This window comes from Buceros rhinoceros, unplaced genomic scaffold (assembly GCF_000710305.1).
Source record: "Buceros rhinoceros silvestris isolate BGI_N320 unplaced genomic scaffold, ASM71030v1 scaffold3222, whole genome shotgun sequence".
NCBI lineage: Eukaryota > Metazoa > Chordata > Aves > Bucerotiformes > Bucerotidae > Buceros > Buceros rhinoceros.
In genome coordinates, this window is record NW_010399297.1 from 17,672 (window position 1) to 34,673 (window position 17,002).

General features: G+C 40.4%; 1 protein-coding gene across 1 annotated transcript in view; it reads left to right on the forward strand.

Moving 5' to 3' along the window:
- Positions 1 to 1,720: 1,720 nt before the first annotated feature.
- Positions 1,721 to 17,002, forward strand: part of TP53BP2 (tumor protein p53 binding protein 2) — a 28,270-nt gene continuing 12,988 nt past the window's right edge. The window contains exons 1-10 of the mRNA XM_010131393.1: positions 1,721 to 1,868; positions 6,661 to 6,774; positions 7,906 to 7,985; positions 8,944 to 9,045; positions 11,437 to 11,611; positions 13,032 to 13,213; positions 13,602 to 13,766; positions 14,161 to 14,398; positions 16,160 to 16,288; positions 16,694 to 16,830. Of these exons, the coding sequence (XP_010129695.1) occupies positions 1,721 to 1,868; positions 6,661 to 6,774; positions 7,906 to 7,985; positions 8,944 to 9,045; positions 11,437 to 11,611; positions 13,032 to 13,213; positions 13,602 to 13,766; positions 14,161 to 14,398; positions 16,160 to 16,288; positions 16,694 to 16,830 (1,470 nt within the window). The remainder of the gene's footprint in view (positions 1,869 to 6,660; positions 6,775 to 7,905; positions 7,986 to 8,943; positions 9,046 to 11,436; positions 11,612 to 13,031; positions 13,214 to 13,601; positions 13,767 to 14,160; positions 14,399 to 16,159; positions 16,289 to 16,693; positions 16,831 to 17,002) is intronic.

The window sequence follows — 17,002 nt, forward strand, 5'->3', positions numbered from 1 at the left end:
GTCAGTAGCTGGAATTTTGTTGCTGCCTTTGCATTTTTGACAGTTTCTCTTCTAATTCCTCTCATTACAAGCTCCAAGTGTGTGTTTGGTTTTTTTGCCATAATGTGGCAAGGAAATGGTTGTGGAATCTGAGCATTTTCCTAGGGATTACAGGCAGTTTTGAGCTCTCTTTCAGCAGGCTACTTCCACTCTCCTAATATTTGTAGAAGGTCTTCAGGAATCTAGCAGAAACTGTTGTCTCGGGAAGCTGGGCAAAAGCAGGGATCAGGAAATCTGCATGCTTTTTGTGCTATATGGTGCAGTGGTGGGGACTGAAAAATATTATTTGCAAGTGTTTATACTGCCACAAATGGGACAAATACTTATGCTCTGTAAAATAAGAGATGCTGAGAGCAGAATGTTCTTGTAGAAGTTTTTAAAAGAATAAAGACAGCTTGTCTTACAGGGATGGAGGGGAACTTGGCACTTGGAAGAGCCCTGAAAAGGCTTTGGAAATGTCATGGTTATCTGTGTGGATGGTTCTATTTCGGGAGAATGCCCAAGAAGGGGGTCCTAAATCTGTGAAGATGAGGCGGCTCTATTTCACTTTGCAGTGGCATGAAAAATACTCGTTTCAGAGTATTCACACAAAATCATAGGAAAAAATGCTTGTGGTAACATGTTTGGGTTTTTTTGGTGTGTGTAAGGATTTGTGTTTTTTCCTGCCAAAACAGCTTTCCAGCTGTATAAAAAAGACTGAATTGTGTTTCCTATTGGTAAGGCTTCCATTGCCTGAAATGCTTAGTGTAGTAATTGCTTTCTGGAGACATCTGAGCAATTTTTATGTTGCTGGAAGTCACACGACTAGCAGCCATTTGAGACTGAAGTTCAGGATAGGTCTCAGAAGAGAGTTGACAAATTTTCAGCTAGCAGCTAAACTTTGATAGCAGTTTCATGTTAGTAGCATGCTGTGAGGTGGTGTTCAGAGGCAGAAATCATCAGTGTTTTCGGTTAAATACCAAATAAGGCAGCTAATATGTAAAATGCTCGTTTCTAGTTGTGGCAAGAAAGACATGAGCAAAAACAACGTCTAGCTATGTGGTGTGCACAAAATAATAACCAAAGATCAAGGATCTTTCTACAGCTGTGAAGAGGAAAACAAGTAAAATATCCTTGCTTTCCTGTGAAAGCATTGCAGGGGGGACCTTGTATTCAGGCTGAAACTAAGGACATAGCAAGTTGGCTTATGTTTCTGAGAAACCTTCCCATGAAATGTGTTATGGCAATACAAATTCTTTTTTCACTTCACTGCGTATGTTGCAAACTCTGGTCTTTTTTTTTTTTTTGTTAACAGATGTAATTGCCATTGTTTTTCTCTATAAATAATATTTCTGAACTTTAGATGACTGGTTCTCCTGCTGTGGCAAATGGGTGCAGTATATACGCACAGTAAGGTGGGAGGAGTTCTGACGCATCACCGTTAGGAGAGAAGGAAGGAGCAGTAGGTCCAGATTTAAAACCAAACAGTCCTCCAGCACTGTAATTTAGTTAGGCAGAGAATTGCTCCTGTAGCACCTCACTTGCTTGTACCTTAAAAAGAAATATAGTTTTGTTTCAAAGTTCTGTATGCACGGAAGTTGATAACAAATGATACAATTGTGTTGAAAATAAGGTGACTCCGATGTGCGGTCTGGCTTTGTGTCATAAAGTAACCGTGTGCTGTTGCCTATGTCTCTTCCAGATGTTTCTGACAGTGTACCTCAGTAACAATGAGCAGCACTTCACTGAGGTGCCAGTCACCCCCGAAACAACCTGCAGAGATGTGGTGGAGCTGTGCAAGGAGCCTGGTGAGAGTGAGTGCCATCTGGCTGAGGTGTGGTGTGGCTCAGGTAGGTCAGGCTTGCATTTTGTGCGTTACTTGGCATTCGCTGTCTAGTGATGTAGCACACGGAGACCTGACAGCCGTGGTCCTGTCCCAGAGGTTTTCTGCCTTACAGTTTTGTTAATCTTTCATCAGACCTGCTGTATAATAACACATCTACAGAAAAGCTCACACATGCAAAAATGAGTTAAAAGCAAAAGCAGGGGAATCAAGCTTGCAGGTGTTCTTGTGTATACGCAGCCCTTCTCTGATGTAAAAGAGTTTCTGAAGGGTGTCAGGGAGCTGTTTTTCTTCCTTCCTCTCCCAATAGTGGGATCCCAGTGGCACGCGCAGGGGTTTTTGAGGTGGTAAGTATCAGTAGTTCTGTGACCTAGTCAGAATCATTGCTTCAATCCATAGCCTTTTTTACTTGCAGCGACAAAGGAGAACTTCCTTTTTCTGGTGATGCCTTCATTGTTCCCTGTTGTGTTTATTCAGCTTGGATGGGAAATGGAGTGTTACTGGAAGCAGTAGGAGTTACCTGATGTGACGTGCTCTAACTAAGGTCTGCAGTGGGTGGGAGAGAGGACATAGAAACTGCTTTTGACTGTCCCCTGTACTTTTAAGCCAGTGGAAGAGGGTTTTAGATATGTGGTTTGTTGTGGCTTTTTTTCTTCTTCTTCTGTGTTCTTCTGATTTCTGTCTTGGAAGATCAAATCTCCCTAGCTTGCAGTGCTCCATTGGAACTGCAGAACATGTCAACAAGCAAATCAAAATCTGAACTATGGATAACGTTTCGTTGCTCAAATGGGGAAGGACTCTTGACTATCTCCTGGTACTCACAGATACTGGTAACCATCCAAAGGCATAAAAGAGAAGAATTGTGGATGAGATTTTTAAGTAATGAAAAATAATGATACTAGATCTGACTTTTTTGAGATATTTCAATGAAATTATGAAAGAGTCTTCCTCTGCTGTTTGCTCAGGTTCACACCTGTTCAAAAGAAGTCTTTGGTGAGCTGGATGTTTGTTTAAGAGCATGAGATAACTCAAGTTCTCTCTTGATTTTTAGCCCCTTCTGACAGAGGTGGAATGTTTCTGATATTTCTAAGTTTAAAAAAATGCAACAGGAATTTTTTTCTTTTCCTTAGGAAAGAAAATGTCTCTTGTCTCTTCTTTATAAACGATAGGAAAATAAAATCACCAATCCAGCATGGAAAGAGAGCTTTTAGGAAGGTTTTTTTTATCGTACATCTTTGTCCGATTCTGTCTGAATCAACACAATACCAAAGTCCACGTGAAAGACAAGTAAAACAAAGGTTTAGGTAAACCTGCTCAATTTATAGTTAGCCTTAGCCCCATGTCATTTTAAAGAGCACAGGTAGTGATGGTGAGGGGCAAAGTTCTCCTGTTGTTACCCAAGTTGGAGCCCTGCTAGAGTGGGCACCTCCTCTCCTTGTGTTTCCTGAGCTGGGATTCTTGATTGGCTTTTGAGATGTTGACGTAGAGTATGCTAGAAAGGGCAGTGAGGCTGTCCTGAAATCTAGGGAGAGCACCTATACTGAGAGGCAAGTGACATCTGCCAGTACTTAGGGTCCAAATGGTCTTGTTAAGATGAAAAATGAACTTCCGGGTGAGTGGGACCGTATAATACATGGTGGTTTATTTGTAAAATGAAGTTGTCAGCCTCTCTGGTATTCAGGGAGATATAAGAAAATAATCTGGATACAGAACCATAAAATGAAGCAGAGATTTTTTTTTTTTTTCTGAGATTAGGCTTTGCAAAGATGTCATGAACAGATACCTAAATGTTACTTTCACAGCTATTTCATAAGACCAAAAAAAAGTATCATCCATTTATATGACGAAAACCTTGACAATTGTTTTAGAAACCAGATTATTCTTGTTCCCTTCACTGTTCCTGTCATATTTACTAATTACTCCTGTAAACAAATGCTGGTGTGAATGTGCGTAAAACTGTATACAGTTTCAAATTGTGCTTGGTAACAAAAAATATGCTGATCTCCCATTATGTAACATTAAAAGGCTTGAGTACTGGCTGAAGTACATGCATGTTGATTTGGATAAAATAAATCCTTTCTTAAGCATCTGTATAACCATTTGCAAGATAAATTTTCATGTATCTCGGATTTTTTGGAGCAGGGGCTGCGGGGAGGGAGAAAAATGCTTTCAGCCTTTACCTAATCCCTTTTTAGATGCCAGCAAGGTTCACCGTCTTGTTTTGCCAAGATACACCACAACTTCTATTTTGTTTGTGGTTTGCACTGTCCAAGTTAAGCTTTATTTTAAAACAAACATGACACATGGCAGCTAACTTTCATGGGTAGAAACAAAACACTTGTGTTGGAAAAGGACTTCTCAGACTTAAATTGCTGAGGTCCTTCTTAGACCACTGGTGTGCCTCCCTTTCTGACGCTTGCTCAGGAATTTTAGCTTCTGTTGTCAGACCTTATTAAGCCGTGCTTTGAAAGATTGCCATAAGTCTGCTTGAGGCACTGCGCTCCCTGAAGCAGGCAAGTTTGCTACTCTCCCTGTCCTCCCAGTTTTGCTTGGAATTTGATGAGTGTCAGGGCAAACTTCCTTGATCGTCCTATTACTGCCGGAATTCTGTTATGCCACTGTGAAAAGTGGTCAACAGGTATGTGCGTGTATAAAGATTTTTTTTTTTCTTTGAGACAGATAGGGAATATAAAAAGAATGAAGTCTGTTTGTTTGTCCTTTCCTCTTGAGCTTTCCAAATGTAGTTTTGTTTGTTATTTGAAAATCTCTTTGACCTTCCTTTGAAGTCACCGAGTGGTATTGACAGAACCCTTGAGTAAAGGCCATCTCCCTGCATTATAGATTTTCAGCTGAAGTATTGCCGAGCTGCTAGAAATCTGTCTCATAAGCCTGCTGTATATTCCTTAAGATGGAAATCTGACAGCGTTACTGTTGGTTTTTTGGCTTTGCCTTTTTTTTATTGAATTAAGGTTTAGTGGATGAAGAGCTTTTTTAACTGTCTAGACAAGTAACCGCCAAGAGACTGCTTTTTCTGTAACAGTGACCTACTTGCTCATTCTATCAAGCTAATCTCTTTTGACAGTGACTCCAGAAATTTTCCTTCCTAGATTGCTTGAGCACAGCTGCAGCATTCTCATTTAAAGAAACACTTTTATGTTGAAAAGAGCTTTTCACATGCTGAAAACTTATTAGTAGCTCCTCTTCTTATGAAACTGAAAACATTTATACTTACACCAACAATTTTGCCCCTGAAATGATTATTCCATATTAAGATAGTGACTTTGATTCTCCATTGAATATGAATGAGCTACTCTGACTCTTTTTTTGTTTTCTTCCTTTGCTTAAATAATGAAAAAAAAAAAAATCCAACAAAAGCAGTGAATGAAACTAGCAAGAATGAAACTGGTGCCAAAGTGGGAGTGTTTAATTTCAGTATTTGTCTGCTTGTCTTAGGTCTCAGGCCAGGAACAATATATTCTGTTTGGCACCCAGTGCAAATGGATCTAACCCGATCATGAGTCTCAGATGTCGTTATCAGATACTATGACAATATCCTGACTATGTAAATTTGACTACTATAATATATGGACCACATACTTGCTGTGACTTTTAACCTAGGCCTAAATGTCTATGGTAAAATGTCTAGAATAACAAAAGCAATTGCTTTTCCTTAAAGGTTTAGAGACCATTAAGTAATTTTAGGTGTATCTTCTCTGTGAATGCTCGACTGTGAAGCATGTAAAATTGGGCCGATCAGTAATACAGAAAGAGAGGAGTAGTGGTAAATGAAGGCACTCCCACCGGATTTTTGTGATATCAAAAAGCATTAAGTAAGGCTTAAAAATTAGAGATGTGACTGAATCCTGAACTTGTAAACGAGCAGGAAAAGAAATCCAGTGGACCTTGTGCATGTAACTTTTAAAGAAAGTTCATCTAGCTGTGTGAAAAGAATAGCAAATTCTTATTGGAGTTGCTTCTCGCAGTCTCATCTCTCTTTCCTTTGAGCCATCAATCTAAAATAGTTTGGCTTTTCCAGGTTTATCAGAAACGTGACTTTTGAAATGAATGTTATCTGAAATTCATAAAATCGCCTGTCCAAGAGGGTGAGCCAGATCTGTGGCTGACAGGAGCTATAGGAGAACATTTGAAGTGACAGGAGCTGCGATGGCTTGCTGAGTATCAGACTCATTGGGTACTGCCTAGGAGCCTCTTCAGGGTACTGAGTGCTTCCGCAGGAGGTTGAACGCAAAGGCTGTAATCTGGCATTTGATCACAATCCTTAGAAAGTGCTAAGAATTCCTCTTCTCTGAGACATTTATCTTTGCAGCTCTCTTGATTCTTGGGAACAAGGGAGTAAATGAGTCCCTGTAAGAATTGGCAGAGGAGCCCTTGAGGAGTGGGTGGGAATGTCTGAGAAATAAGTTTGTCTGAAGTGGAGCAAAAGGTATGCCAGCACATTTCCTGCAGTGGTGAGTGGGCAAGATGATTTGCAAATACAAAACTTAAGGCACTAGAGCCGAAAGCTCCGAATTGCCTGTTTGCTTCCCCTTGGGCTGCACCGGTGCCTCAGCTTCTCCCTTCAGGGGCAAGCTTTTAAAGGGCTGTATCTGCTTTTCAGAAGCCAGGAGCAGTACAGTGCCTTCCTAAGGGAAAGGAAGAAATGCCTTGGGTGCAAACACTGCACCTGAGTAATAACAGGTGTTCAAGTGAAAGATGATGGACAGGTATTTCTGTTTTGTTTTGGTATGTGCCCAGACTACAGAGGGGTGAAATAGTCAACTGGCTTTCTACTTTTTCAGAACGTCCCGTAGCTGATAACGAACGGATGCTGGATATTTTGCAGCGCTTTGGAATGCAGAGAAGTGAGGTTCGTTTCTTTCTTCGGCATGAGCGCTCTCCCTGCCGGGAAGCAGGTAGGTGTTGATCTAAGCTGGTTCATTTGTCCAAGTTTCATTTCATTCCCCAAAGTTAAGGAGCAACTTGCACTTGTCGTTTATTGATGCTGGTAGTCAGAATGGTCTTGCAGCTGTTTTTGATCTGATTTATTTTCTTACGAATAAAGAGCGCTAGTAACAGAAAACTTGTTCGTTTTAGTGAATACTTCATCCTCCCTGGCTAGCAATGGGGACATTAAATCAGAGTAGGAACTTTTGCAAGTTTTCTAAAGCTGGTCCTCATCAAAGCATCCTAGCGCAGCTAAATATCTAGAGATCTGTGATAGCCTCTTCTTTTAAATCTAGTAACCAAACTGTTGTCCCATAACGTAATTAATTATTTGGGCTTAGGATGTTTCACCTGGATAATACTTTACCAGGGTGATAAGCGTAGCATACTTGGAAAAAGATGGAGTTCTTTGATGTTTCTACACATTCGTATTAGTTTCAGGAATAGCATTAAATGAATTGCCTCGTCAAGTTCTCTGAGAATGTAATCTAAATCTGTAATGCAATTGTAAATCTAAATATGAAACCTATAAGGAAAGTGACTTTTTCCTTCTCAAGTTTTTTCTGTGCATGCCCGATTAATCTCTTCAGTAGAATCCTTAAGACTTTCACCTTTAAATCAGTCTTCTTGCTCCCCGTTTTCTGTTGTCATCCTTGGTAATCTTCCTCAGTACTGGAAATGCTGCATTTGCGTTAAGTGGCATTGTACCCAGCCTATTTTAAAATAGCTAAACAAGTCTTATTGCTTGAAAGGTGAAATGAAGATGGAATGAGTACACAGAAAGTTAAAAGCTGTGCCATCTCTGCCTGCTAAGAATCTTACAGTGTTAGCTGTCAGGATGTATTTTTTTCAAGTCTAGGGTGCTTATAATACAAGGATTATTGGCATTTTATTTGCCACAGCATTGCTAAGCAATATGTTTGAGGACAAGCAAATGAATAGCTATGAGTTATCTTAGTAGTAAGAATATGGGAAGAACAGTTGTTAAGATTCTAAACCAAAATGATTGTATTGTTTCTCCTTTTGTATTGCTATGTCTAAAGGATAAGAAAAATTCTAAAATACCTTACCATCTTTGACTATTCTGTATTTCCGTCTAGGGACGGTGCAAAGGTTACAAGATCCAGCCTTAAAAAGAAATGGTGTGAAAGTACCTGGTGATAGAAGAATAGAGAACGGAGTAAGTGCTTGATGCAATGGCAAATGCAGTGAAAATGGAGGCTTCCCTCCCTTTGAGATACTGGTGCAAACCCTACCCTGGAAACTAGGAAACTGATTTGAGAGATTTCTAATGACTGCTCTTAGATAGACACAAAGCCTCTTAACAATTTGTTTTCTGTTAATAATAACCCTTGATTTCTGTTCTTAAGATCTCTCTGAGATCCTTCGATTGCCATATCCATATTTGGTGCTCTGAGATCACCCATACAAATTAGGCATACTTTCCCTTTTCTACTCTCATTAGAAATTTTCTCGTTTTACTTCAATTCGTTGATTATTTTCACCTTTGGTTTTGTGTCAGAGATCCTTTAGTTCCAGATTTCAAGTTGAGACCTGTTAGTGTTTCAGCATTGAATCTACTGACTGTCATTTATTCTTTGACCAGAAGATATAATTATGGTGTAAGATTCGATCTTGTTTCTGGAAGCAGATGTCAACGGGTAACTAATGTGAAAAGGGTACCACCTTTGAGGATGGTGGGTTTTTTCCCCCCCACTATATTCAAACTTTCTTATTTTCTTCAGCTTGTGTTGAAGTACTTTGGATTGCAACGATACACCTACAAGCACAGCTCCATCCTGCCATGTGCTGAGTGTTCTGGGCTCAGTCAGTCAAGGCTGATTCATGCTGAGCTTAATTATCCGAAATGTCTCTTTAAATTGCTGTTGGATTTTCCTAGAAATATTAATGTTTCAAGAGATGTCAGCTTACGTGTGTAGTCAAGCAACACATGTGTGTGAGCTTACAACTATTTATCCTTTACCATGGAAATATGCCATTTCCTCCTAATTATTTTATTGGATACTCATTTGGTTTTTAAAGACATTTACCATGCTTTTCTGCAGTATGTCTACTGAGTTACATGCTAGCCAAATTAAAAATTCGAGACTTAGCATGCTTTGGATTTTCTTTGACAGGTCAGTGCTCCAAGGATGGATATGACTCTGGCGGAACTTCAGGAAATGGCATCGCGCCAGCAGCAACAAATTGAGGCTCAACAGCAAATGCTGGCTAACAAGGTGAGTTTGGAATGAGGTTATTTACTACCTTTGTTCCTGGCTGTAAGAGTCACATGAGGTGGAGGAAATGTTGGGCGTTTGTTGTGGTTTTGGTTTTTTACCTGTTATAAACAGAGATCTCCCATTCTTTGGCTCCTTTTTAAATTCAAAAGTCAACCTATGCAAATATCTAGTAGTAAAATATTAAAATAGTGTCAGTGATGGAAGTGACTGTGTAGCTTGCTAAAAGGATAGAGCGTGTAACATTAACGTATTGTCGTTTATCCTGGTGGCTCTGCCAGCCCTGTTTGTGTTCCGTGTGGTGACCAGCCGTTCAGCGGTTTGATTACTGAACAACGCTTTTGTCTCTGGATATAATGCTGTCCAGTAATGATATCTTGCTTTCTCCTGACAGAGTTCAGTGTGCCTGGTTTCCCGGGGCAGCTGTCTGGAAAAGCTGTCCTGTGTGTGATAAAGTAACTAGAAGAGTGATTTATAAAATGGTTGCTGAACAGTAACAGAAGAGCTAATGAAAACACACAGGGTGCTCCTGAATTGTTTAGAGGAAAAAATCCTCTGAATGCATCTGCAGAATAGTGGCATGGGTTCCATATTTGACTTAAGTGTTGTTGGTAGACAGTATTCTCGAAAATACCGTGGAAAATGCTGCTTTTTACAGAGAATCGTTAAACGTGAGCCCACCCTGAAGAGCACTCATCTGTCTGGATGGATGAGTGCCCCTGCCTTTCAGAATGTGCTCTACAGAGGAAGAAGGCAGCTCTGGGGCTCTGGTATTGCTACTCTTCCTCTGCCATCAACCTCCCCCCGCTCCAGTGTTTAGCATCTTCTTTGGTTCTCCTGGCATATCTCAAGGGTCTGCTTCAAACTGTGGCTTTCTGATGGTTCTGAAGCACTCGCCAAGTGGTACCATGGCCTGATCAAAATAGCCATTACAACTTCAGTTCCTATATGGTACAGCTGGTATGAAGAAGACGCAAATATAAATGTAAGAAGCTGATCTATCAGCCAAATGATTAAAAAACTGGTAAAACTATGAGTTTGAGACTGGATAGCTACCCATCCGGCTAGGTGTGTGCTGCCTCTGATTTGCAGAAGAGTAGCCTTGTGGGTGTTCCGTGGGAGGACTTTTCGTTTAACATTGCCTCTTTGAAAGGGTATCTAGGAAAGCAGATTTATTCCAAAGAGAGGCTTTCCATTGCCTCTTTCCTGCCTTCTGGAATTAGATGCAATATTAAAAATAGATTCTGAGGGGGGAAAAATAAACTTTCTTAGACGGGAGCTGTAATAGCTATTTTTTGACATCTTCCTGTGTGGGACTGACTAAACTAGTGCATACACTGCAGGTGCTGCCTCGCTTTTTCTGGAAGACAAACTACTCTTTTGCTCTTCTTTTTTTATTCAAAGTGCACAAAAGTCCCTGTTTCTAAATATGACTGGTGATTTCTTTTTAATTTTTTTTTGTAGAGGAAGTGCTGAGTTCTGACGTTAGTAAGTAGTGGTAGTCTTGGCTGTTAGTGGGTGCTTGGGAAAGTCTTAGTAGTTCTACCTCTAGAACAAACCATCATCTCCAGAACTGGAAGCCACATGTAGTGGCCAGTCATTTCAAGGATCAAGTGGTTTCTTTTAGTTCTAAACTATGGACCTCTGTGTATAGAAACTGATGGTGCACCATGTTATTCCTATAGTGTTGGAGGGGCCAAAGGATCTTCTCCACTGAGATGATGTCTGTTGTCTAAATGGGGCCAGGTCACTGTGAAGGTTTTCCTGTGTTGTGATAGTGGTGATTGTTACTAGGAAACAGTAAATTTTCAGCTTTAGTGTGCACTGATCCCCCATCTCAAGGAGATTCTAGCAGAACTAGTGAAAGTACAGAGGGCGGTGAAAATGATCAATAACTTATGGAATGCCTTCTGCAATAAGAGTAAGACTTGGAGTTGTTTAACGCACGATGTGTGATAGAGATCTGTAAAGTACAAGCAGCAATGGGAAGGGGGAGCGGAATAATCATTAACTCTTGCAACTCTATAGCCAAGTAGTGATTAAATGAAATTGGCAAATATGGAACGTGAACGCTAAAATTTTTTTAGACTTCAAAGGATTTAGAGCAATGTCATAGAAGAAAAGTTTACCGAGGGCTGCCAGACATGAATACCACCTCTATTTCAGTAAGTTCTTGTAATACAGAATGGTTGTGCCAGGAGGATTATATTGGGACAGAATCGGTACATGTTTGCTCTCTTCTCTCAGACTTCCCTTGACACTCTAGGAGATCAGGATGCTGGGCTAAAGCTGAGCTGCTGTGGCGATCAACGTTAGTTGATCTAGTAACTTCAACGTTACTAGAAGTTCATAAAAAAAACACCACCATAAAATCCCTTGTCTTGACTGCAGGAACAACGTCTAAAATTCCTGAAACAACAAGATCAGCGACAGCAACAGCAAGCTGCTGAACAGGAAAAACTGAAGCGATTAAAGGAAATTGCTGAGAATCAGGAAGCCAAGCTTAAGAAAGTAAGAGCACTGAAAGGCCATGTGGAGCAAAAAAGACTCAGCAATGGGAAATTAGGTGAGTTGCCTCTTGGAAAAATTAGCCCGTGATTTTTCTCATGAAGTGTGGTTCTTGGAACTCTTGAATTTCTGGTGATTTCAGTGATTCAGGGGAGGTATGTACAGTGTTCCAGGAAATGTTAATTTTAACCATTACACATCTTGTATTTACCAAGAAAACTCCTGAATGACCTAGAACAAAATGTACTTTCTTACTGTACTTTAACATATCTTATGAGGGCACCCTGTATTTTGAGACTAGCATGTCTGCTGGTAAATTACAGTGTAGTTTTTTTCCTTGAGTACCTTTGTGTACCACAGTAACTTTTCCCATCCTTGATGTTAATACCCCGTACAATTAGAGTGTTATTTCCTTGGCCTATAACAGAGCATGACTCTTATGCAACAGGTAGCTTAATGGCTACCAAAGTGGCGGAGTATTTTCTTTTTAAATACAGAAATCCGACTAGTGTCTGGCTTGCTACTGTACTAGTTGGGTGCTTGCAGTTCAGCGTGTTGATGCAACATCAAATAGTTATTTCAGGCTTCATATCAACACGTGTTCTTCTGCCTACCTTTTCATCCTCTCTCTATACATGCTGTACAGAACTTGTCATTTCCAGCTGGATTCCAATGAAAATATATTGGTTTATTAAGGTAAAATACAAATACATTGTTTTATTAGGAAGCATTATTTTACAGATAAAGCAAAGTGTGTTTTCTATGGGGAGAATGCATTTTCTGTTTGGGTTCTGTTGTACAAAATAAACATTAATTTAAAGGCACCGAAGGATGGTAGAGTACTACAGGATCTTGGAGCACGTGTATCTGTTTCTCTGCACCCTCCCCAGCAGGTCTGGTCTTGGTACTTGCTTCAACTCTTACTGGTTCCTTAAACTTTGTTCTGTAATGCAGCAGTTTTGGCAGTGGGTGCGGCTGATGACAGCTGTTTGTAATAGACCCTGAAAAGCCCCCTGAGTCTTTGTTTGATATAACAGCTTGAGTGTTTTGTCATTGAGTTCCCTCGACCTAAATTCGGAGTTTTAAATACCATAAATATGGTAGAGTTGTGGCTGAGTAAGTGTCTTCCTGCAGAATTTAGCATTGATTCAATGTAGGCTTCTACAGACAGAATTCAGCCTGGTAGTGTGGTTTTGTTTCCATGATTCAGAAAGTAGAAAAAAGTTCTTTTTCCCTCTCTGTCAGTGCTCTTAGTAGACCAAATTTATATAATCTTGCTAGTGCGTTTGCTTTTACAAAGGCTCGGAGGAAGAGCTGGTTTTACAGGACCACGAGTTTGCCACAGCTGGGTGCAGCCTCTGTGCAGCACTGCTCCGGAGGCCGGCAGAGTGCTCTCTGTCCCCTTAACCACCGCCTTGGAAGCAGCCCACGCTCGGCTGTTTCTCAGGGCAGCTATTGTGCTCTCTCGTCCTTTCCAGTGGAAGAGATTGAACAGATGAACAGCCTGTTCCAGCAAAAGCAGCGCGAGCTGGTGCTGGCAGTGTCAAAGGTAGAAGAACTCACCAGGCAACTGGAGATGCTGAAGAATGGCCGAATTGATGGTTACCACGACAACCAGTCGGCTGTAGCTGAACTTGACCGCCTGTACAAGGAGCTGCAGGTAATGGAAAGCGAGCTTGTGACCCACAGCTGTAAGGGCTAAAAGTTGGCTGGGTCATTTCTTACCTCATCAGAAGGAAAGCCTGTTGCTCCTGTTCCTGACAGGGCAGTGTGACTGCCTGTATGCTGAGGTGGGGAGGTTAGTTGTACAGGATTCAGGGTAAACGGGGGAGGGAGCATGCAGCGTATATACCTTTCCTTTCTGCAAAATTTGGAGACTAACCAACATTTTCTCTGGAGAAACTAATCGGAGTTTGCCAGCATGGCTTGACTTTTTAGAAGGCTTTTCTCTTTTCAACTGTTTCCTGTCCCCCATCCTGAAAGTTAATTTGTTTTGATTTTTGTTGTTTTCCTCTCCTCCCCACCCCCCGCCTTGTGAATTTATTCAGTTGAGGAACAAACTGAACCAGGAGCAGAATGCCAAGCTGCAGCAACAGAGGGAGTGTTTGAACAAGCGCAACTCGGAGGTGGCCGTCATGGATAAGCGTGTTAATGAGCTGCGAGAGCGCCTGTGGAAGAAAAAGGCAGCTCTGCAACAGAAAGAGAATGTACCAGTAAGTGTGAGATATTTAATAACAAAAGAATTAATTTCGTTTGTGACCCGCACAGTCTGAAGGAAAAACTTGCTTGTGGGTGAAGGCTAGACTTTTTTTTATCCATACCTGGTGGAAGTCTTGTATTATTAAAGTACTTTTCATGGTACGTTGGTGTTAACCTACTGAGTCTTTATGGACAAAAACTCTTCTTATGCTGTTGTGGATTTTTTAGAATTTTTTTTTCTATTACAGCCTCAGGTTTGTATCTCCTCAAGATTTTTTTAAAAAAGCATTTTTAATACTGTAGTATAATTTTCTATTTGTTTTATCCTTTTTGACTTCTGTTTCAAACTCTGATGGGTGGATGCTGCACCATAATGTTCTTTAAATTTTCTTTTTTTTTTTTCCAAAGGTTTCTTCAGATGGGAATTTACCACAGCCAGTGGCTTCTGCTCCAAGTCGAGTGGCAGCAGTAGGTCCTTATATCCAGTCCTCTACTATGCCACGTATTGCTTCCAGACCTGAACTTTTGGTGAAACCAGCATTTTCAGATGGTTCGCAAGCTTTGCAGGTACCTGATGGTCCGCTAAAAACACAAACTCTGCCCAACATGAGAGCTGGGAGCAGTTCACAAGCGAAAGCTCCTGCAGGTAATAGCTTATGATTAATATTTCTTTTCCAGAAATGTTTTGTTTTCTTATCTACCAACTCTGTCTCTTTTTCTTTTTTATAGTGGTGTTATTTGAGATGTCAGTCTTAGTACTTGCAGTTTTCCTGCAACAGTGAATTTTATAAGCACTGAGATTATACAATTCAATGTGTTGTAAACTAAGTAATCCTCTTAGAGAGCAACTTGAGTTGTTATACAGTGTAGAATGTAGGAGGGTCTTTCTATAAACTAGTAATTTATTTATTTTAAAATACTCCTGAAAACTATACAGCAGTGTTCGAATTTCTAGACGTATGTGATACCAACCTGGTGCCTGAACTTAAACTAGCAAAGCCAAGTTTTCTGATCGTGCAAAGGATTAACCAACATTACAGGAAATATTATAAAGGAGGCAGTTGATTGTAGTACAGAAATAGCAGTAAACTTGCTGACGTATTGATGGTGTAGGAATATGGAGAGCCATAAGTCTGTCACTTGACACAAGGCTTGGCCTCTCCTGCTTGGGGTGTTAATGGAGATACAGTTCGTCTCCGTGAGGGTAAAAAGCCTGGAGAAGCTGGAAAGTTACTAGCATCTCTTGTGTGCAATCCTGGGAGAAGATTCAGTTCTCACTGGGAGAGAGGAGAAACTCTGATCTTCCCAAAAGGAAAGAAATGGGGACTGAACTCGTAGAATAGTTCTGTTTATTTTTTTTATCTCTCCCTCTCCATCTCCAGTTCTTGCAGATACTGTTAAAGTAGCCATGGCACAAAACCAGTCCAAGTGGAGAATGGAGAACTGTTCTGTTTTATCTGGCTTGTAGATCCTAAACCTGCTGGAGTGGAATTTTAGCTTTAGTCCATACAAAATTGGATTTTTTGCTATAGCAGTGTATGGTGGTGTGCTATTTGAACTAAAACCTCACTCATTTTTTTTTTTTTTTAGCATTCGAGCAAAATGACTGCTTTCCTAGAGAGATAGTATCTGATACTTTGTCAGAACTAAGCTTTTCTCCTGCTGCTTATCATTACTATTTGAATTCAGTATCACTTACTGTACTAGATAGTTGAGAATTTGGTGAAATATTTAAGCCAATAGCAAGTTGCAAGTATTTTCTTAATTATTTTTGAAGCGGACTGAGTATCTGCTCTAGTGAACATGAAGATCAGCTTTAATGCAGTGCCTATATGCACACTGAACACACAGATGATTTTTCTGCTGTTTTGGATATGGTATCTGCTCTAGTGAATGTGAAGATCAGCTTTAATGCAGTGCCTGTATGCACACTGAGCACACAGATGATTTTTCTGCTGTTTTGGATATCACTGGCAGGATCTATTTGTGCTCAAAACATCCTTGTGCATAATTGTGCATTTACTTTGCACAGTTTATCTTTCTCATCTTTTCTTACCTCCCTGTCACTTCTAACTTCCTATAAATATCCAAGGGCAGTTTCTTACTAACTGGAGTTAGTGCACTGGAGTGCAGTCTAGAGAAGTTTCTTTTCTGATTGCTGTAAATGCAGACATATGCTAAGACAAATAGTTTTGCTGCTGCTTTGATGTTTCTGAGCTTGGTTTTGCATTCTGTTTTTAAAAGAAACAAATGAGCAAAAACCTAAACCGATGGGATTTATAGCAGTTAACTTGTACATGATGCTAGTACACTGTCTAGCCCTGACTCTTACAAAAAACCTACCTGTAATAAAGTAGTCAATAAAAACATTACTTTAGCTTAGTCTGTTCTATTTGTTCTCTCCTAGGTTCTGTCGTCCCCGTTGCAAAACCTTCCCCATCTACTAGTGACTGGAGTGGTTCAAATGCAGACAATCACATTAGTCAAGGATTGGCCTTGACTTCAGGAAAAGGAATTGTGGCTAGTGAAGGACAAGGTATCTTCTGATGTGCTTGGCTAATCTTAAGATGTGGAGAATCTAGTTAATGATATGTGTCTTTTCTAAGTGTTTTAGTAAATAGGTAGAATTCATTTGAGAGCACACAAAATCAAAGAGTCTTACCATATAATCTTTAGTATGGTGTTGCGAGGATTTAAAAAACCAAACCAAAACCCCAAGAAACAACAAAACAGGTGGTGAAGTAGATACTAACGCCTTCATTCATGCTCCTGTACAGTTTGCAAGACAGAGCATTTGGCAGGCCCCTGGTTCCTTAGCACAGGGGTAGGATGGATACAAAAAGCTTTCCTTCCTACATTGTCTTGAATGTTGCACAGAACTGACTTTTATTCTAGCACCCGTTGTCCCTTTTGAAAGTCTTTCCTCTCTCTCTAACAGCAGCTGAAGGAGAAACTTTTTTACGAGACAAAGAGAAAAAAGTGCGTCCGTTCTCCATGTTTGATTCTGTGGACCAGTCTGCTGGGCTGGGCACACTGAGAAAGAACCAGAGCAGTGAAGATCTCCTGCGAGAAGCACAGGTATGCAGTTAACTCGAACTACGGCGTTCCATCTGACAGGGATTACTGCACAGCTCTTCAAACACTGCTGTCAGGAAGCTCCTTGAAAAGTAACCAGGTCTTCTTTTAAAAGGCTCCTTCTAAGGAGAAAAGCCTTTTAGGCTTTTAAATGGCAGTTGGTAACTCAAAATCA